This window comes from Mesoplodon mirus (genome assembly GCF_964341445.2).
Source record: "Mesoplodon mirus genome assembly, chromosome: 11".
Classification (NCBI taxonomy): domain Eukaryota; kingdom Metazoa; phylum Chordata; class Mammalia; order Artiodactyla; family Ziphiidae; genus Mesoplodon; species Mesoplodon mirus.
Window position 1 is genome coordinate 57,045,769 of NC_138987.1, and position 22,867 is coordinate 57,068,635.

The 22,867-nt window shown below is 41.3% G+C and overlaps 1 protein-coding gene across 3 annotated transcripts; it reads left to right on the forward strand.

Annotated features, from left to right (window-relative positions):
* Window positions 1–323: 323 nt before the first annotated feature.
* Window positions 324–19,578, forward strand: TMT1A (thiol methyltransferase 1A). Of its 3 annotated transcripts, none has more exons than XM_082635211.1 (3): window positions 324–342; window positions 685–1,184; window positions 13,909–15,901. In XM_082635211.1, the coding sequence occupies exons 2-3, from the start codon at window positions 687–689 to the stop codon at window positions 14,143–14,145; spliced, it is 735 nt and encodes a 244-aa protein (XP_082491337.1). In that variant the 5' UTR covers window positions 324–342; window positions 685–686; the 3' UTR covers window positions 14,146–15,901. The 3 variants fall into 3 exon arrangements, with proteins under 3 accessions (XP_082491337.1, XP_082491336.1, XP_082491335.1); XM_082635210.1 differs by lacking the exon at window positions 324–342 and adding an exon at window positions 19,403–19,578 and having other exon boundaries at window positions 13,909–14,178; XM_082635209.1 differs by lacking the exon at window positions 324–342 and adding an exon at window positions 17,446–17,957 and having other exon boundaries at window positions 13,909–14,178.
* The last annotated feature ends 3,289 nt before the right edge of the window (window positions 19,579–22,867 follow it).

The window sequence follows — 22,867 nt, forward strand, 5'->3', positions numbered from 1 at the left end:
CAACTACTGAGCCCGTGTGCCGCAACTACTGAAGCCCACGCGCCTAGAGCCCATGCTCTGCAACAAGAGAAGCCACTGGAATGAGAAACCCACATGCAGCAATGAAGACCCAATGCAGCCAAAAAAAAAAAAAAAAAAAGGCATCCACAAGAGACAAAAAATAAAGAAATAAAATCAGCAGAAAAAAAAATTGTGAAAAAAAAAATGAGGGTGGGATGGAAGGGAAGTAGGAGGGGTCACGTAATAAATGGGCTTTGGCAGTGGCTTTCTGGTGTGGTTTAACCAGGCTCCACCCACGGATTCTGTTTTCTTAGCAGAGGTCACTGGAGAACCAGACAGGCTGTAAGTATGCTGTGCCTTTAAAACTTCAGCAGGAACTTGCAGTAGTCTCCAAGCAGGAATAGATTTGTAATAATGGGTTGTAATCAGCCTTACTTCTAAGGAAAAGCTGAGAACCTTCTCATTTTACTTCATGAAAAGTAAGCTATGAGGCAACTTTTGGCAAACATCTATTAACTGGGTGAAATGGGCCTCCTGCCCGAGATTTTACTTCAGCTGCGTCATTCCAGCACAACCAGTTCTTTCCTCTGCAGCTGATTGGCTCTGGAATGTGGCCAGAAACCTACTTCCTGAAATTAAAGGAGTCAGGCCTCTAACTCTTGATCTGTTTTCTTCTCTTCTGAGTGATGGCGCTTACCATTTTTATCCTCCGGCTGGCCGTCTGCATCCTGGCATTTCCCATGTACCTGCTGGACTTCCTGGGCTTGTGGAACCGGATATGCAAAAAATCATTCCCCTACTTCTTGGCAAGGTTCACTGTGATGTACAACGAACAGATGGCGAGCAAGAAGCGGGAGCTCTTCAGCAATCTACAGGAGTTTGCGGGCCCCTCTGGGAAGCTCTCCCTGCTGGAGCTGGGCTGCGGCACAGGGTCCAACTTCAAGTTCTACCCGCCTGGATGCCGGGTGACCTGTACTGATCCGAACCCCAACTTTGAGAAGTTCTTGATCAAGAGCATTGCTGAGAACCGACACCTGCAGTTTGAGCACTTCCTGGTGGCTGCCGGGGAGGACCTGCACCAGGTGGCCGACGACTCCATGGATGTGGTGGTCTGCACACTGGTGCTGTGCTCCGTGATGAACCAGGAGCCGATCCTCCAGGAAGTGTGCAGAGTGCTGAGGCCGGTGAGTACAGGGTGTGAGGGCTGGTTAGTAGTAACCACTATCAACAAGGGCAGCCCTATCAATTTCAGGTAGATCAAACACCCTAACATAAAAAGTAGAACTACTAGAGAAGACACTGCTGAATTTTTAAAAAAATCTTAGAGTGGAAAATAAGCTATATAGGAAAAGATTGATAATATATGAATATGTAACATTTTAGAACTCCTGCAGAGAAAAAAAAGGAGTATAAAAAAACTTAAAGTACAAAAAAGTTTGTAAAAAATATTTGCCAAGGATGATAGACAATGCGTTAACTTCATATTAAAAAACATTACAGGACTTCCCTGGTGGTCCAGTGGTTAAGAATCTGCCTGCCAAAGCAGGACACGGGTTCGATCCCTGGTCCGGGAAGATCCCACATGCCACAGAGCAACTAAGCCCGTGTGCCACAACTACTGAGCCTGTGCTCTAGAGCCCGCAAGCTGCAACTACTGAGCCCGCATGCCACAACTACGGAAGCCCATGCGCCTAGAGCCCATGCTCTGCAACAAGAAAAGCCACTGCAATGAGAAGCTCTTGCACTGCAACGAAGAGTAGCCCCTGTTCGCAGCAACTAGAGAAAGCCTGCGTGCAGCTACAAAGACCCAGGGCAGCCAAAACTAAATTAATTAATTAATTAATTTTTAAAAATGTTTTAATAAAAAAAGACATTACAAATCAAGATCAATAGAATTCTTAAATCAGTTTTTTAAAAAAGAGAAAAGTAAGCAAAGCACAGGAACAGAAATATAAATAAAAATAGCCAATATATGATATAAATGTTGTCTTGCAATAAAAGAACAAATTAAAGCAAGATATCACTTATACATGGAATCTTAAAAATATAACAAACGAATGTATATAACAAACAGAAATAGACTCACAGATATAGAGAACAAACTAGTGGTTACCAGAGGGGAGAGGGAAGGGGGGAGGGGCAAGATAGTGGTGTGGGATTAAGAGATATAAACTACGATGTATAAAATAAATAAGCAACAAGGATATATTCTACAGCACAGGGAAATATAGCCATTATTTTGTAATAACTTTAAATGAAGTATAATCTATAAAAATTCTGAATCACAATGTTATATACCTGAAACTAATATAATATTATAAATCAACTATACTTCAATTAAGAAGAAATTAAAGCAAGATACTATTTTTACCTACTACACTATCAGAGACTTTTAAGTTCAATATGGTGTTGGGGTGAGTTTGGGGGACTGGATTACCCCAACTGGAGGAAGTGCCCTCTTTGGAGGGCAATTTCATAATATCAAATTTTCAAGGACACGTCCTCCTTCATCCAATAGGAATTTATCCTATAGCTGTACTGCACAAATGTGCAAAAACTCATTCATATGCGAAAATATTCATTACAGTATTTGTAATACCACAAATTGGAAATAACCTAAACATCCAGCAATAGGAGGTAGGAGGCTGTTAAGTAAATTGTCGCATCCTATAAAGGATTTCTGTGCAGCTGTTAAAAGAACAAGGAAGAGTTACCTATGTTGATATGAAAAAACTATCTCCTCAAGAGACAGTGTTAATTTAAAAAGCAATGAAAGCATAGAATATTACATATAGTATAAGTCCATTTGTGTGTGGGGGGAGAATATACCTATATAAGTACTTATGTTAATGGGAATGATACACAAGAAACTATTAACAGTGGTTACCTCTTGGGAAGGGAATTGGATGAGGGGAAGGAATTACTTTTCATATTATACCTCTCTGTATAGTTTGAAATTCTTTATACCTATATGTAATTTTCACATATTACCTTTATTGTTTGTTTAAAAACTAGTTTAAAATAGTTTTATTCTAAACATAGGTGAATATAAAGTATGGATATCTTTTTTTAAATTAATTAATTAATTAATTGTTTATTTTTAGCTCCGTTGGGTCTTTGTTGCTGTGTACGGGCTTTCTCTAGTTGCGGCGTGAAGGCTTCTCATTGCGGTGGCTTCTCTTGTTGCGGAGCACAGACTCTAGGCGCATGGGCTTTGGTAGTTGTGGCATGCAGGCTCAGTAGTTGTGGCTCACAGGCTCTAGAGCACAGGCTCAGTAGTTGTGGCACACAGGCTTAGTTGCTCCACGGCATGTGGGATCTTCCCAGACCAGAACTGGAACCCATGTCCCCTGCATTGTCAAGCGGATTCTTAACCTCTGTGCCACCAGAGAAGTCTCAAGTATGGATATCTTAACATTTGAATTTACTATACTAGAGGAAATGGATGTTCTGTAATCCCCAGTTTTATTTTCTAACAGAGGAAGTTCCTCAGGAAGAAAAGGACTTGAAAATAGTGTTTCGAGGCAATAACATACAGTCGTCCCTCAATTTCCTCGGGGTCCCTCCCTGTCCCCTCCACAGATACCAAAATCTACAGAAGCGTAAGTCCCTTATATAAAATGGTGCAGTATCTGCATATAACTTATGTACATCCTCCCATATACCTTAAATCATCTCTAGATTACTTATAATACCTAATACAATGTAAATGCTACGTAAACAGGTGCCAGCATGTGGCAAATTCAAGTTTTGCTTTTTTGGAACTTTCTGGATTTTTTCCAAACATTTTTGATCTGCATTTGGTTGAATCCAAGGATGCAGAACTTGTGGATACTGAGGGCCAACTGTAATTCTGTCTTTGGCTCAAGGATAGGCCAACGTCAAAGTAGTAACTGAAAAAAGTCTGATTCTGATACTCAAATCCTGGGTTTTTGTGTCCTAAGACGGCACAGTTAGATGTTTTGCTTACAGTGTTACTAATCTCACAACACCTCTGCAAAGCAAATAATGGTCATCTCTGGTTTAAGCACTGAGAGTGCCCTTAGGGGATCATATTCTTGGTGGTCTTCCTTAGCTCCTCCGAAGCACCCATTCTCTGCTGAACAGAACCAGGAGCTTTCCTACATTCTCATGTAGGAAACAGTCCTTTAAAGCAGGTATTGCCTTAATGTTGGATTGGGGAAACAGACCCAGAGGAGTTAAGAAACTTGCCTCAAGTTACACAGCCACTATGTCTGACTTTAATGCAAACATTCTTATCACTGTACCACAGTGCTTGTCACTGGGGCTTTTTATCTGACTTCAACATTTCTACCACTTTTGCTGGCTTTTCTTCCTCTGCCCATCCCCTAAACACTGGAGTTTCTTTTTTAGCTCTCATTTCACTTATATACACCCCCTGTGCAATCTCATGTACCCCCAATGTTTTCAATTACCATGCATACACAAATGGCTTCCAAATCTAAGTATCAAGCTCAGATCTCTCTTCTAACTCCAGATCTTCATATCCAGCTGTCTACTCGACAGTCCCCTGAATGGGTAACAACCATCTCTAGCTTAACCTGTGTAAGCCAGAGGGCATCAGCAACCTCCCCAGGCCTGGATCACCTATTCTCTCCTGTCCTCTTCTATGGAAAAAAATATTTCAATCAGGAAATTTCAAGTTTTCCATTCCTGAACACAGGACTTACACTTACCCATAGATCTGGAGGAACTCCATCTCTAAACTCTGCCTGGGATAGCCAACACTAGGGAGGCTAAGGAGAGTGGGACAGTCACCCTGGGTTTGGGAGGTAATCATTGGTGCCTTTCACCCTTCACCCCAGAGGTAGATAAGTAGAAAACTTCTGAAGACTCCTTAATAATATGTAGCCTCTACTGTGTCCAGACTTGACCTATATGTATAGGACCGTCCTAGATGAAAACAGCAGTTACTAACTCCTATATGACAGTAATTTACACACAGTATACACTGACCAAATAAAATACCTAATGACAAAATATAATCATGGGCTCCCCTGGTGGCGCAGTGGTTGAGAGTCCGCCTGCCGATGCAGGGGACACGGGTTTGTGCCCCGGTCCGGGAAGATCCCACATGCCGCGGAGTGGCTGGGCCCGTGAGCCATGGCCGCTGAGCCTGCGCGTCCAGAGCCTGTGCTCTGAACGGGAGAGGCCACAACAGTGAGAGGCCCACGTACCACAAAAAAAAAATAATAAATAAATGAAATATATATATAACCAAGAATTTAGTAACGCTTTTAGATGATTCAGTATTTTAATAAAATAAATCCTATCGTTTACATCCTGTGACAATGGTACAAAAGTATAAGACATAGGCTTTTTGGATCCACCATCTGTGGTGGTGCCGCCACCAGGATGCAGAGTTTTGTGAAGATCCGGACATGGAAGACCACCACTCTTGAGGTCGAACCCTCGGATACAATAGAAAATGTAAAGGCCAAGATCCAAGATAAGGAAGTAATTCCTTCTGACCAGCAAAGACTGACCTTTGCTGGCAAGCAACTGGAAGATGGACATACTTTGTCTGACTACAACATTCAAAAGGAGTCCACTCTTCATCTTCTGTTGAGACTTTGTGCTGGTACTAAGAAAAGGAAGAAGTCTTACACCACTCCCAAGAAGAAAAAGCATAAGAGAAAGAGGGTTGGGAATTCCCTGGAGGTCCAGTGGTTAGGACTCTGCACTCTCACTGCGGAGGGCCCAGGTTTGATCCCTGGTTGGGAAACTAAGACCCCACAAGCCACACGGCCAAAAGAAAAAAAAGAGAGAGAAAGAAGGTTAAGCTGGCTGTCCTGAAATACTGTAAGGTGGATCAGAATGGCAAAAGCAGTCACCTTCATTGGGAGTGCCCTTCAGATAAATGTGGTGTGGAGTTTCTATGGCCAGCCACTTTGACAAACACTACTGTGGCAAATGTTGTCTGACCTATTGTTTCAACAAACCAGAAGACAGGTTATTGTATATTGGTTAATAAAAGACATGAACTAATAAACTAAAAAAAAAAAAAAAGTATAAGACATGGTTATTTAGTCCCAGGCAGTACTAGGTATGGATTCAGACGGCCACAGGTTTGCAAAGAAGAGCCTAAGAACAATACTCAGATGAATTTAAATATTTTTTTTAAATAAAAGAAGGGGAAGTTTAAAAAATTGTAATTAAAAGGCAAACAACAAACAAGGGAAAACATCTGTAGTATATGTAGTCTAATTACACTAAAAGCCCTTACTAATCAGTAAGAAAAAAAACAACAGCCTATTAGAAAACCGATAGTGGGGACTTGCCCTGTGGCACAATGGTTAAGACTCGCAACACAGGGGGCACAGGTTCGATCCCTGGTCAGGGAACTAGATCCCACATGCATGCCGCAACTAAGAGTGAGCATGCCACAGTTAAGGAGCCGGTGAGCCACAACTAAGGAGCTCACCTACCACAACTAAGACCCAGCACAACCAAATAAATAAATAAAAGAAAAAAGAAAAAAAGAAAAAAACTGATAATGGACATTGACAAATCAGAAAACAAGAAATCCAAATAATAAGGTTTAGTAAAAGATGTTACGAGTACGAATATTAAAGCTATGCAGGTTATCAAAAATACCATATTACACATCAAATTGACAAAGATATAGGAGAAAAAAGTACTGATGAGAGTTTATTGGAAATGGGCGTTCACATCTATTGCTAGTATGAAAGCAAACTGCTACAACTTTTCCAAAGGGCAATCTGACAACCTGTACCAAAAGCTTTAAAAAGGCACAGACTTTTGATTCAGCAATTCCACTTTTTAGCAAGTTATTTATTTGGAAATAATTTTAGATGGTCACAAAGATTTATGGATAAGGATGTTCACTGTAACAGTATTTATAACAATGTAAAATTGGAAATAGCCTAAATGAGAATGGTTAAATAAGAGATGGTAACTTCAGTGGTGTGAAATATTGCATAAAGGTTTTTTTAAACCATCTTTTAGAATAATATTCAAATACATAAATAATAAAATAAAACAGATTATAAAACAGAATGTATATTCCAATCCTAGTTTTAGAAAAAAATACATATTCATATAAAAGTATACACAAAATCTTTTTGGTTTTTTTTTTGTTTTTTTTATTTTTATTTTTTTATACAGCAGGTTCTTATTAGTTATCTATTTTATACATACTAGTATATATATGTCAATCCCAATCTCCCAGTTCATCCTACCACCCCCACCCCCGCTTTCCCCCCTTGGTGTCCATACGTTTGTTCTCTACATCTGTGTCTCTATTTCTGCCTTGCAAACTGGTTCATCTGTATCACTTTTCTAGATTCCACATACATGCGTTAATATACAATATTTGTTTTTCTCTTTCAGACTTACTTCACTCTGTATGACAGTCTCTAGCTCCATCCACGTCTCCACAAATGATCCAATTTCATTCCTTTCTATGGCTGGGTAACATTCCATTGTATATATGAACCACATCTTCTTTATCCATTCGTCTGTCAATGGGCATTTAGGTTGCTTCCATGACCTGGCTATTGTAAACAGTACTGCAACGAACATTGGGGTGCATGTGTCTTTTTGAATTATGGTTTTCTCAGGGTATATGCCCAGTAGTGGAACTGCTGGGTCATATGGTAATTCTATTTTTAGCTTTTTAAGGAACCTCCATACTGTTCTCCACAGTGGCTGTGTAAATTTACATTCCCACCAACAGTGCAAAAGGGTTCCCTTTTCTCCATACCCTCTCCAGCATTTTTTGTTTGTAGATTTTCTGTTGATGCCCATTCTAACCAGTGTGAGATGATACCTCATTGTAGTTTTGATTTGCATTTCTCAAATGATTAGTGATGTTGAGCAGCTTTTCATGTGTCTCTTGCCCATCTGTATGTCTTCTTTGGAGAAATGTCTATTCAGGTCTTCTGCCCATTTTTTGATTGGGTTGTTTGTGTTTTTAATATTGAGCTGCATGTGCTATTAATATATTTTGGAGATTAATCCTTTGTCTGTTGATTCATTTGCAAATATTTTCTCCCATTCTGAGGGTTGTCTTTTCGTCTTGTCTATAGTTTCCTTTGCTATGCAAAAGCTTTTAAGTTTCATTAGGTCCCATTTGTTTATTTTTGTTTTTATTTCCATTACTCTAGGATGTGGGTCAAAAAGGATCTTGCTGTGATTTATGTCAAAGTGTGTTCTTCCTATGTTTTCCTCTAAGAGTTTTATAGTGTCCGGTCTTACATTTAGGGTTTTAATCCATTTTGAGTTTATTTTTGTGTATGGTGTTAGGGAGTGTTCTAATTTAATTCTTTTACATGTGGCTGCCCAGTCTTCCCAGCACCACTTACTGAAGAGACTGTCTTTTCTCCATTGTATATTCTTGGCTCCTTTGTCATAGATCAGTTGACCATAGGTGCATGGGTTTCTCTCTGAGCTTTCTATTCTGTCCATTGATCTATATTTCTGTTTTTGTGCCAGCACCATATTGTCTTGATTACTGCGGCTTTGTAGTATAGTCTGAAGTCAAGGAGTCTGATTCCTCCAGCTCCGTTTTTTTCCTTCAAGATTGCTTTGGCTATTCAGGGTCTTTTGTGTCTCCATACAAATTTTAAGATTTTTTGTTCTAGTTCTGTAAAAAATGCCATTGGTAATTTGATAGGCATTGCATTGAATCTGTAGATTGCTTTGGGTAGTACAGTCATTTTCAAAATATTGATTCTTCCAATCCAAGAACATGGTATATCTCTCCATCTGTTTGTGTCACCTTTCATTTCTTTCATCAGTGTCTTATAGTCTTCAGCGTGCAGGTCTTTTACCTCCTTAGGCAGGTTTATTCCTATGTGTTTTATTCTTTTTGTTGCAATGGTAAATGGGATTGTTTCCTTAATTTGTCTTTCTGATTTTTTTGTTGTTAGTGTATAGGAATTCAAGAGATTTCTGTGCATTAATTTTGTATCCTGCAACTTTTCCAAATGCATTGATTAGCTCTAGTAGTTTTCTGGTGGCATCTTTAGGATTCTCTATGTATAGCATCATGTCATCTGCAAATAGTGACAGTTTTACTTCTTTTCAAATTTGTATTCCTTTTATTTCTTTTTATTCTCTGATTGCCATGGCTAGGAGTTCCAAAACTATGTTGAATAATAGTGGCAAGAGTGGACATACTTGTCTTGTTCCTGATCTCAGAGGAAATGCTTTCAGTTTTTCACCACTGAGAATGATGTTTGCTGTGGGTTTGTTGTATATGGCCTCTATTATGTTGAGGTGGGTTCCCTCTATGCCCACTTTCTGGAGAGTTTCTATCACAAATGGGTGTTGAATTTTGTCAAAAGCTTTTTCTGCATCTATTTACATGATCATATGGTTTTTATTCTTCAATTTGTTAATATGGTGTGTCACATTTATTGATTTGCATATATTGAAGAATCCTTGCATCCCTGGGATAAATCCCACTTGACCATGGTGTATGATCCTTTTAATGTGTTGTTGGATTCTGTTCACCAGTATTTTGTTCAGGATTTTTGCATCTATATTCATCAGTGATATTGGTCTGTAATTTTCTCTTTTTGTAGTATCTTTGTCTGGTTTTGGTATCAGGGTGATGGTGGCCTCCTAGAATGAGTCTGGGAGTGTTCCTCTACAATTTTTTGGAAGAGTTTGAGAAGGATGGGTGTTAGCTCTTCTCTAAATATTTGATAGAATTCACCTGTGAAGCCATCTAGTCCTGGACTTTTGTTTGTTGGAAGATTTTTAATCACAGTTTCAATTTCATTACTTGTGATTGGTCTGTTCATACTTTCTATTTCTTCCTGGTTCAGTTGGAGGGTTATACCTTTGTAAGAATTTGTCCATTTTTTCCAGGGTGTCCATTTTATTGGCATAGAGTTGCTTGTAGTAGTCTCTTAGGATGCTTTGTATTTCTGCAGTGTCCGTTGTAACTTCTCCTTTTTCATTTCTAATTTTATTGATTTGAGTCCTCTCCCTCTTTTTCTTGATGAGTCTGGCTAAAGGTTTATCAATTTTGTTTAACTTCTCAAAGAACAAGCTTTTAGTTGTATTGATCTTTGCTATTGTTTTGTTTCTATTTATTTCTGCTCTCATCTTTATGATTTGTTTCCTTCTACTAACTTTGGGTTTTGTTTGTTCTTCTTTCTCTACTTCCTTTAGGTGTAATGTTAGACTGTTTATTTGAGATTTTTCTTGTTTCTTGAGGTAGGATTGTATTGCTATAAACTTCCCTCTTGAAACTGCTTTTGCTGCATCCCACAGGTTTGGGATCATCGTGTTTTTGTTGTCATTTTTCTCTAGGTATTTTTTGGTTTCCTCTTTGATTTCTTCAGTGATCTCTTGGTTATTTAGTAATGTACTGTTTAGTCTCCATGTGTTTGTGTTTTATACATTCTTTTCCCTGTAATTTATTTCTAATCTCATAGTGTTGTGGTTGGAAAAGATGCTTGATATGATTTCAGTTTTCTTAAATTTACCAAGGCTTGATTTGTGCCCCAAGATGTGATTTATCCTGGAGAATGTTCCACGTGCACTTGAGAAGAAAGTGTAATCTGCTGTTTTTGGATGGAATGTCCTATAAATATCAATTAAATCTATCTGGTCTATTGTTAAAGTTTGTGCTTCCTTGCTAATTTTCTGTCTGGATGACCTGTCCATTGGTGTAAGTGAGGTGTTAAAGGCCCCCACTATTATTGTGTTTTCTGTCGATTTCCTCTTTTATAGCTGTGAGCATTTGCCTTATGTATTGAGGTGCTCCTATGTTGGGTGCATATATATTTATAATTGTTATATCTTCTTCTTGGATTGATCCCTTGATCATTATGTAGTGTCCTTCCTTGTCTCTTGTAACAGTCTTTATCTTAAAGTCTATGTTATCTGATATGAGTATTGTTACTCCAGCTTTCTTTTGATTTCCTTTTACATGGAATATATTTTTCCAACCCCTCAGTTTCAGTCTGTATGTGTCCTGAAGTGGGTCTCTTGTAGACAGCGTATATATGGGTCTTGTTTTTGTATCCATTCAGCAAGCCTGTGTCTTTTGGTTGGAGCATTTAATCCATTCACATTTAAGGTAATTATCAATATGTATGTTCCTATTACCATTTTCTTAATTGTTTTGGGTTTGTTTTTGTAGGTCCTTTTCTTCTCTTGTGTTTCCCATGTAGAAAAGTTCCTCTAGCATTTGTTGTAGAGCTGGTTTGGTGGTGCTGAATTCTCTTAGCTTTTCCTTGTCTGTAAAGCTTTTGATTTCTCCGATGAATCCAAATGAGATCCTTGCTGGGTAGAGTAATCTTGGTTGTAGGTTCTTCCCTTTCATCACTTTAAGTATATCATGCCACTCCCTTCAGGCTTGCAGAGTTTTTAAGAAATCAGCGGTTAACCTTATGGGAGTTCCCTTGTATGTTATTTGTTGTTTTTCCCTTGTTGCTTTTAATAATTTTTCTTTGTATTTAATTTTTGATAGTTTGATTACTATGTGTCTTGGCGTGTTTCTCCTTGGGTTTATCCTGCCTGGGACTCTCCACACTTCCTGGACTTGGGTTGCTATTTCTTTTCCCATGTTAGGGAGGTTTTCGACTATAATCTCTTCAAATATTTTCTCAGGTCCTTTCTCTCTCTCTTCTCCTTCTGGGACCCCTGTAATGCGAATGTTGGTACATTTAATACTGTCCCAGAGGTCTCTTAGGCTGTCTTCATTTCTTTTTTCTTTAATCTGTTCTGTGGCAGTGAATTCCACCATTCTGTCTTCCATATCACTTATCCGTTCTTCTCCCTCAGTTATTCTGCTATTGATTCCTCTAGTGTATTTTTCATTTCAGTTATTGTATTGTTCATGTCTGTTTGTTCTTTAATTCTTCTAGGTGTTTGTTCTTTAATTCTTCTAGGTCTTTGTTAAACATTTCTTGCATCTTCTCGACCTTTGCCTCCATTCTTTTTCCAAGGTCCTGGATCATCTTCACTATCATTATTCTGAATTCTTTTTCTGGAAGGTCGCCTATCTCCACTTCACTTAGTTGTTTTTCTGGGGTTTTATCTTGTTCCTTTATCTGGGACATAGCCCTCTGCCTTTTCATCTTGTCTATCTTTCTTTGAATGTGGTTTTTGTTCCACAGGCTGCAGGACTGTAGTTCTTCTTGCTTCTGCTGTCTGCCCTCTGGTGGATAAGGCTATCTCAGAGGCTTGTGCAAGCTTCCCGATGGGAGGGACTGGTGGTGGGTAGAGCTGGGTGTTGCTCTGGTTGGCAGAGCTCAGTAAAACTTTAATCCGCTTGTCTGCTAATGGGTGGGGCTGAGTTCCCTCCCTGTTGGTTGTTTGGCCCGAGGCAACCCAGCACTGGAGGCTACAGGCTCTTTGGTGGGGCTAATGGCAGACTGGCGGGGGGGGGGGGGGGGAAGGGGGGGGCTCATGCCAAGTAGTACTTCCCAGAACTTCTGCTGCCAGTGTCCTTGTTCCCGTGGTGAGCCACAGCCACCCCCCGCCTCTGAAGGAGACCCTCCAACACTAGCAGGTAGGTCTGGTTCAGTCTCCTATGGGGTCACTGCTCCTTCCCCCTGGGTCCTGATGTGCACACTACTTTGTGTGTGCCCTCCAAGAGTGGAGTCTGTTTCCCCCAGTCCTGTCGAAGTTCTGCAATCAAATCCCACTAGCCTTCAAAGTCTGATTCTCTGGAAATTCCTCCTCCCGTTGCTGGATACCCCAGGCTGGGAAGCCTGACGTGGGGCTCAGAACCTTCACTCCAGTGGGTGGACTTCCGTGGTATAACTGTTCTCCAGTTTGTGAGTCACCCACCCAGTGGTTACGGGATTTGATTTTATTCTGATTGCACCCCTCCTACCATCTCACTGCAGCTTCTCCTTTGTCTTTGGATGTGGGGTATCTTTTTTGGTGCATTCCAGTGTCTTCCTGTCGATGATTGTTCAGCAGTTAGTTGTGATTCCGGTGCTCTCACGAGAAGGAATGAGTGCATGTCCTTCTACTCCACCATCTTCCACGAAATCTTAACAGTAGTTGTCTTGAGGTGATGAAAGATGGTTGACTGTTTTTCTTTTTAAACTTTTCTGTATTTTCTAAAATAATATTGGTGAGACAGTATTGCCAGCCTCTGGAGCCAGACCACCCAAGGTAAAAACCTGATTCTGACACTTGTAAGCTGTATGACCTTGGGCAAGTTGTTTATTTTCTATGTGACTCTGTTTCCTCATCTGTAGAACACAGGAATGATAATAATAATAATACTTATCAAATAAGTGTATTGTGAGGATTGAGTTAACATGTGATAGGCCTTACAGACAGGATCTTGCATGCAGTAACTGCTTTAAATTCTAACTATTATTATGTATTACCTTTATGAACAGAAAATATAGATTGGCAACTCTGTATAAAATCTGACAGAAGATGATACTATTAACCAGAATAGTATCGTAGTAAGTTTGAATTTCTCCCTGTCTTCTCACAAAGTTGGCCTTTGGGGCCATTGAAATCTGACATTTAATCATCTTATAGGACTTCCCTGGTGGTCCAGTGGTTAAGAATCCGCCTGCCAATGCAGGGGACACGGGTTTGAGCCCTGGTCCGGGAAGATCCCACATGCCTCGGAGCAAGTAAGCCCATGTGCCACCACTACTGAGCCTGCGCTCTAAAGCCCGCGAGCCACAACTATTGAAGACCACGCGCCTAGAGCCCATGCTCCACAACAAGGGAAGCCACCGCAATGAGAAGCCCGTGCACCGCAACAAAGAGTAGCCCCCGCTCGCCGCTACTAGAGGAAGCCCGTGCACAGCAATGAAGACCCAGTGCAGCCAAAAATAAATTAATTAATTAATTTAAAAAAATCATCTTATAAATTTTTTCCCCAAAACTAAAATCCTTGATGTGTTTTTTTTTTCTTTTCTTTCTCAGGGAGGAGCTTTTTATTTCATGGAGCATGTAGCAGCTAAGCCTTCAACCTGGAATTACTTCTGGCAACAGGTCCTGAATCCTGTCTGGTACCTTCTGTTTGATGGGTGCAACCTGACCAGAGAGAGCTGGAAGGCCCTGGAGCGGGCCCGATTCTCCAAGCTGAAGCTGCAGCACTTACAGGCCCCCCTGTCCTGGGAGCTCCTGCGCCCTCACATCTACGGATATGCTGTGAAATAGGAGTTGAGACCTGAAGAGCTCGAATAATTTAAGGTTTTGGTTTTACACTTAAAATACTAATTGGGGGGCTTCCTCGTGGTGCAGTGGTTGAGAGTCTGCCTGCCAATGTGGGGAACACAGGTTCGATCGCTGGTCCGGAGGATCCCGCATGCCGTGGGGCAACTAAGCCCGTGTGCCACGGCTGTTGAGCCTGTGCTCTGGAGCCCATGAGCCACAACTACTGAGGCCACGTGATACAACTGCTGAGGCCCACATACCTAGAGCCCATGCTCCACAGCAAAGAGTAGCCCCTGCTCGCCACAGCTAGAGAGGGCCCGCACACAGCAATGAAGACGCAACACAGCCACACACACACAAAAAAAAAACTAATTGGGAGAAAGGAACCCCCCTTTTTAGGTAAATTTGAATTTCATCACTAAAAGTTTATGTTGTAACCTATTTAGCTATTTTCTATTGTCTCACAAAGAATCAAAAACAAAACAAAACAGCTTTGAACTCTCCCTTAAAGGAAACAATGGGCTTTCATACTTGAAGTCCACCATTATCCTCAAACCTTACTTTATTCAGTAACTTCAAATTTTTTGTCTTATTTAAATTATTACCCAACAGATTTTAATTTTACCCTCTCTTTGAGAGGTTGATGCTAATTAGCAGTTAAATCACTCAAAAGAAGACTTTGAAGAGGGAGATGTGAAAAGATCTTTTTTTAAATTAATTAATTCATTTATTTATTTATATTTGGCTGTGTTGGGTCTTCGTTGTTGTGCGTGGGTTTTCTCTAGTTGTGGCATGCGGGCTTCTCATTGTGATGGCTTCTCTTGTTGCGGAGCACAAGCTCTAGGTGCACGGGCTTCAGCAGTTGTGGCTCACAGGCTCTAGAGCACAGGCTCAGTAGTTGTGGTGCACGGGCTTAGTTGCTCCATGGCATATGGGATCTTCCCGGACCAGGGCTCGAACTGGTGTCCCCTGCATTGTCAGGCGGATTCTTAACCACTGCGCCATGAGGGAAGTCCCAAAAAAATCTTAATAATTCACAAACTAAATAAAGAAATACTAACTAGTTGAAAACTCCAAACCTAAACAGCACAGATTTTTTTTTTAAAGAAATCTGAATCTATTTGTTGTCCTTAGTATCATTGGGCTGGCTTTCAAAATTAATGTACCAGGATGCCACACCTAGTTCTGCCCAGCTTTGTTATGTTTTTTATTCTGGTATTCCACCAGAGTTTGTTTCCCTGCATTACAGTCTTCAATTCTTAAGATGAAGATTGTACTTGACACTTCAGTATATCCATAAAACTATATGAAGCAGTTAGAGTTCTTGGGTTCATTTTCCTTATTATCTAACGTATACTTTGCTGAATGTAGTAAATTGCAGGCAAAGAAAAGGTCCACTGTAATTAGAGAAACCTTCAATAATTAGATACGCTTTGTAAGAGCCGCCTCAAAATAGGCAAGCTGTGAGTCTGTAAAGAGGTAGATAAATACTGTTCGGATTATTCTGATCAAATTTCCACTCTGGTCTCAAGATGATTTCTTTGTTCCCTGTAACCATGGAAACCTTGGAAAATCATCACAAGTGCTTTGAAAACAAGTTGGTCAATAAGAGGACTTAGAATTTTCAGCAATAGTTTGTATGCATTTTAATAAATTTAGAATATTTTCTGAGATGATTTTGCAGAGACTAAACATCAAATCAATAACTAAATTCACATACATTTTAGGAATGGAAATAAAAGTAATGGTTTATATCTTTGCTGGCTTGGTTTCATTTTTCTTAGTGTCTCTGGGAGGGCTTTCCTTCACTGTGGAAAATTAAGCTATTTGAACATACAGATTTTTCCTTCTACAGCCAGGTAACTCTCTAAACACAGCTAGCAGATTTTATTTATTTATTTATTTATTTATTTGGCTGCGTTGGGTCTTCGTTGCTGCGCGTGGGCTTTCTCTAGTTGCAGTGAGCAGGGGCTACTCTTCATTGTAGTGCGCAGGCTTCTCACTGTGGTGGCTTCTCTTGTTGCAGAGCATAGGCTCTAGGTGCGTGGACGTCAGTAGTTGCAGCACGAGGGCTCAGTAGTTGTGGCGCATGGGCTTAGTTGCTCCGCAGCATTTGTGAAATCCATAGAGCAGAAAGAAAGCTTACTATTCTCTCTTGAGCATGAAAACAGTTAATGCTACAGTGAGGTTAGGACATGCATCTATGGCCTCCTGAGCTATGGAACATGAATATCCTCCCTCTATGGTCTCCCAAAAGTAGGAGCCTCCTTATTTACCCACCTCACTACTGGGTAGGTCAGTCTAGGGATTGAGAAATATGAAAAGCCACAGGTTGACATGATGAAGTGTTACTGCCACATTGGAAGGTGAGTCATACCAAAGTACAAAGTACTAGGCACATTCTTCTCAACTCCCTTTTGTTTAAATAGGGTAGCAAAAAAATCTTTTTAATATTTATTTATTTGGCTGCCCCGGGTCTTAGTTTCGGCACGTGGGATCTTAGTTACGGCATGCAGGATCTAGTTCCCTGACCAGGGATCGAGGCTGGGCCCCCTGCATTGGGAGCGTGGAGTCTTAGCCACTGGACCACCAGGGAAGCCCCAGTGTAGCAAATATTATCCTCACTCTTTATAGGTGCAGAAAAATAAGTAAGTGAAATTTCTTACATTCCACAAGTTACTGAGCAAGTCCTAGAGCCATGATTCCTAAAACCACAACAACTGTTTGGACAAGCATTGCTGCCGTACTACCGTCTCACTGCTTTCTTCCCCAGGCCCAGAAAACACACATTTATGATCATTCAAAGAGCCTAAGGGGGCTTCCCTGATGGCGCAGTGGTTGAGAGTCCGCCTGCCGATGCAGGGGATACGGGTTCGTGCCCCGGTCCGGGAGGATCCCACATGCCGCAGAGGGGCTGGGCCCGTGAGCCATGGCCGCTGAGCCTGCGCGTCCAGAGCCTGTGCTCTGCAACGGGAGAGGCTACAACAGTGAGAGGCCCGCGTAACGCAAAAAAAAAAAAAAAAAAGAGCCTAAGGAAGTGACCTAAGCCTGTGCAAAATGGAAACAGAAAAGAGTCAAAACATGTCCAGTGTCTTTTAGGTCCTGTGTTGGTTAGATTCCCTTTATTGCAGGTGACAGAACTCCTAATCCAAAAAGGCTTATGCAGAAAAAGGACTCCACTGACTCAAATTAGTGAAAAGTATATGGGCAGAAAACCTCAGGCACAGCTTGAGCAAGGCTCAGATAATGTTATCAGGAGCCAGGCAGTGTCTAGGGTCACATCTGCCCTCCTCTCTGTTTCAGGTGGTGAGTCTCTGAAGTAATGCCGATCTTCATGCTTCCAGGGCCCATGGCCAGTTGGAAAGATCAAGTCCACTTTTGCAAAGACTCCAACCAAAGTTCTAGATTGAGTGTCAATTGGCTCTCTTTTTTTTTTTGCGGTACGCGGGCCTCTCACTGTTGTGGCCTCTTCCGTTGCAGAGCACAGGCTCCGGATGCGCAGGCTCAGCGGCCATGGCTCACGGGCCCAGCCGCGACGTGGCATGTGGGATCTTCCCAGACCGGGGCACAAACCCATGTCCCCTGCATTGGCAGGCGGACTCTCAACCACTGCACCACCAGGGAAGCCCCCTCAATTGGCTCTTATTGACAATATTAGGTCACAAGCCCACCCCTGAATCAATCATCATATTTCAATGGGATGGGTCATGCTGAATGGCACAGTGCTTCATCCCTAGGGCTGAGCTCACCCAGACCATGTGGACCGAGACAAGGAGAGTTGTGTATCCTCCAAATGAAAGGAGAGCCTGTGACCGGGGGAAGTACGAAGGCACACTACGAATGTGCATTACAAGTACAAAGCTACATTCTGATCAGACCCTCTGCCGGCTTTTCTGTGGTACATCACGTAGTGCCATGCTTAGAACACTGGCTTTTCGGTGGGATAATAGCATGCAATGAGAGAAATAAAAGAAAAAAGGACACTGGCTTTGGCATCAAAGTGACGTGGGTCAAGTTCTGGCTGTACCATTCGTTGACTATGTGACCTGGGGCATGTTACTTTTCTAGTGTCACTTTCCTCATCTGTTAATGGGGATAAGAATACCTAAAAGGGTTACTGTGATGAGTTAACGAAGTGAGGTACTTGGTGCTTAATAAATGCTGAACTTCATTTGACAAATATTTACTGAGTGCCTATTGTGTACTCTGCTCTTAGTGATTGGTTTAGAGCCCTGAATAAGCTAGACTTGTTCCCTGCCCTGGTGGAGCATACAGTTGTGATCAGTGCTCTCTAAGAGGGAGAAGTGCAGGGTACAGGAGAATGGAATCTGACCCTCCTGGGGGGAGGATCAGAGGCTTCCTTGAGGAAGTGACGTGTAAACTGAATTCCAGAGGATGAATAAGGAGTATTTCAGCCTAATGGAACAGCTTGTGCCACAGACAAATAAAAAGAAAAAACACAGTATGTTCAAGGAACTGAAAGGAAGTAGGCAGGGCTGGGCACCAGAGCCTGAAGGGCAGATTTTGGGATGGCTACTATTCCATCAGCTTGTTCCTAATTTTGTTAAGGCCCTGGGTCCATGAGCTCAACACTTATTTTAATGGCTAACAATGACAACAACAAGAAAAAGTTAAAATTTATTATATTTATATAATATATATTTATTATATTCTGTTCCTAACTGTTCTGATATTCCAATTGCTTCTCCTGAATTCCTACCTATTTCACACTTGAATAGAAAGTGAGGCAAAGATTACATAATAGTTCCTTTTGTACTCTTGACCCTAACGTAAGCCTTTCTCTTTGGTATTGCTTTAGAAAACACAGAGCTTAACATAACTGAAATTCAACTCTTATTTATCTGTTGAGGCAACTGAGGGTGTAATGAATCATAGCAGACTAATGTCAACAAAAGCAAAAAATAAAACAATTCAATAAGCTTCACTTTAAATACCTCAAAATTTAAAACCAAAAGCATTCAGGTTATATTAAAGAATAATCAGAATTCCCTGAACCATGGAATCACCAGAGAATTGGGGGCAGAAATTATGTTAACTAAGGACACAGGAAATGAACATAGAGTGGCCGATGTTCCCAATTTCTAGTTCAGTTAAGAAAAAATAGTAATACGCAGATCAAGTAAGGCATTATTTGTTTCTAATGGAAACTATTTGGAAACCTGCAGAGAATTACGTGGGAACAAGGAAAATCACCATTCAGAATTCACCATTCTTTTTTTTTTTTTTTTTTTTTTTGCAGTACGCGGGCCTCTCACTGTTGTGGCCTCTCCCGTTGCAGAGCACAGGCTCTGTACACGCAGGCTCAGTGGCCATGGCTCACGGGCCCAGCCGCTCTGCGGCATGTGGGATCCTCCCGAACCGGGGCACGAACCCGTGTCCCCTGCATCGGCAGGCGGACTCTCAACCACTGCGCCACCAGGGAAGACCCAGAATTCACCATTCTTAAAGGTAAAAATCTCTCACATCCAATAGTGCAACCCAGGCTGCATCCTTCTCAATCTTTAAAATGTATCTGACCCTGATGTCAACTTTCTCCTTGGAATGATCCTTTCTTTCCATGAGTCTAACAGCTAATAATAAAAATTTCCATTTATTACATGCCATCTTTATACTAGGAAGTTTACACAATTATTTTACATAGTACTCATAACTTTACCAGGCAGGTATAATTATCTGCATCTGACAAAGGAGAAAGCAGACCAGACCAGTGGATGTTCCGTCACTTGCCCAAGGCCACATAGTGAGTGGCCACCCTGGTTTTCCCACGTAGCTCACCTGACTCCAAAGCCCGGAGCTCCTCACGGCGCTGCCCTGCTTCTCAAGGTCTTCTGAATCCTACTCTCTGTAACTGTTTCCTTCTTCCTCCACCATTTCTCTTGAATGATCCCCTAAGACTCATTCAGTCTGTGTACAGTCCCTTAAGAGTTTCTTATACTCTTAGGCTGTGAACCACCACCTACGTAAAGAAGATTTCTAAACCTCACACTTTCCATGCCTTTGATACTTCGGATTTAACACATCAAAAAAGAATTCACCCTCTGCTTCCCTAAGTAAGCAACTTTCCAACTTCCTCAATATCTATGATTATTTCCCAAGGACCAGGTGAAGTGATGCTTCTAGAAAGCATTCTCTGGCTGTTTCAAGAAGCTTCTTCTTTGAGAAATCAGTTAGCACTCACTAATATCCACCAATCTCTTCTTCCTTTCTTCTACATGCCAAATAGAGTGTGTACTACACAGCAGGTGCTCAGAAAGTGTTTGCCAATGGATTCACTGTCAGGTCCTGCCTCTTCTACATACCTCTCAACTGGTCCCTTCTACTGCATTTCCACAGCCACCATCTTAGCATGAGAACTAATGCCTGAATGACCATATGTATAAATTGAGTGGGGATGGCTGAAGTGATAAACCATTTATGTCGGAACTTGCCAGGTGTCGCCTGATTCAAGGGTATGACAGGGAAGTAGCTCTAAGGTGAGGAGGAGATACTACATCTGGATACAGTAGTAGAAAAACACTCCTTTTATAACCATCTTAACCTTCTTTGCCCTCCTTCACCCGATACACCCCATGGATAAATAGAAGCTCAGCAAACAACTTTCCTGGGGTACAAAGAAGTGGCTTCCTAGGCATGCACCAATATCTCACCCAAGTCATAATCTCTCATACCAGAAAGTGCTTCAAACTGGTCTCCACGCCTCCACGCCTTCATCACCCCTTCCTGAGCATGAGCTCATAATTTCCAGAATAGTTTAATTTGACCATTCCCACTCAGCATAAGACCGAATTTAAGCTGCTCAACTTTGCATTTAGGGCCATCTGTCAACTGGCACCTCAACGCTTTTCCCAGCTTTGTGGTCCAGTGGAAAAAGCATGGGGCTTCAAGTCAGAATATGTGAATCCAAACCTCATCATTGCATCTTACTAATATTTTATTCACCTAATATAAGAGGACAACAGTACCCACATCTCCTAGGATTTTTGTGAGGATGAAATGAGATGTAACATGGTTAGTAAAAAGCACTGAAACTGCTCCACAAGGCCCCTCTGGCCAAGGCCCTGCCTCCTTAAGCATTTGCAAGAGGAATAAAGTATATTTTCCTATCAGAAAAGATATTTTACTTCTATAAATGTCATCCTGGAATTCCAATCGACCGGATTATTATACATTATAATGTTTTCTGAAGATTCAGCATTTTTAAAAAGAAACCTTCCATAAAAAAATAACTCTGCAAAGCTCTCATTTTTGTACCTGACAATAAAAAATTGGCACCTGCAATGAGATGAGATGCACTTGCTTTAGCTACTGCAAATAACTTCTACAGGGAATGTTATGGATACAGACGTGATTTTCTAAGTACCTCTAATCTTGGCTCCCATTTTACCTGTCAAGCTAAGCAGGTAGTATTAAGACTGTAAAAGAAGTAGCACTCTGTTCAAATTCTATGTCACCTCTTAGTTTATAGGAACAGATTATTAACTCTGATCCCAGAGGAAGAGCTTTTTTTCCATTTTATTGTCCACCAAAGCTTAGGAACAAAGAAATCTAAAAACTTTTTTTTTTTTTTTTTTTTAAATCAAAGGCTGGACTTCCCTGGCAGTCCAGTGGTTAAGACTGCATGCTTCCACTACAGGGGGCATGGGTTTGATCCCTGGTCGGGGAACTAAGATTCCACGCACAGGCCATGCAGCACGGCCAAAAAAAAAAAAAAAAAAAAGCAAAGGCTGAAACAGTAAGATAAATACACATTTATTTATAAATATAAATGATGCCATATACCAAACTGCTTGCCAATGCATACAACCTCATCTGCCCAAATATTATTAATAAAAGTGGGAGGAAACACTGGAGAAAATGGACAATATTAATACATTGTTAACCTGTCAGCCTACATTTTTGCCATTGTGCTTTTATTTTCTTCCCTTCATGTTCTGTAGGGCCCTTCTGAGTAAAATTTTATAAAGAAATATTTGTCTCCTGCTAACACAGCACCTGCATGACAGGTATGTCTGAAATGTGACAATTAGGTTAAGATGGTGCTAACTAATCCCAATTCTTAATTTTTTTGTGTGTGTGTGGTACGCGGGCCTCTCACTGTTGTGGCCTCTCCCATTGCGGAACACAGGCTCCAGACGCGCAGGCCCAGCGGCCATGGCTCACGGGCCCAGCCACTGCGCGGCATGTGGGATCCTCCCAGACCAGGGCACGAACCCGTGTCCCCTGCATCGGCAGGTGGACTCTCAACCACTGCGCCACCAGGGAAGCCCCCAATTCTTAATTTTTATGGGGTCCTAAGAGATTCCTTGAGAGGCTGATGAAAGATACAGATCCACTCCTGGGAAAAAATGCTCTTACAAATAAACACACCATTTCTAGAGGGAAACAGACATGCCAAACAGCTGTCTAAACATACTGTCATCACCTCCAAAGCACCACATAGAAAATTTTAAGCTCTTAAGTCTCTTTCTTGAAACGCAGCATTCCAGCCCTTCACCTCTCCCACTACACCTGTTCTTCAACTTGGGAGACCTCGAATGAGTCTCATCTATCTTGGGCTACCAACCAACATTGAGTCCCTTCTCTAACCAGGCTCGACTGCATTGTAAACCAATTCATCACCACTCTCCATTCATGCCTCCAGGTCCTATTGCCATAAAAATCTGCCAATATCTGACCATGGCTCTCCTTTACGCTAATCTGCTCC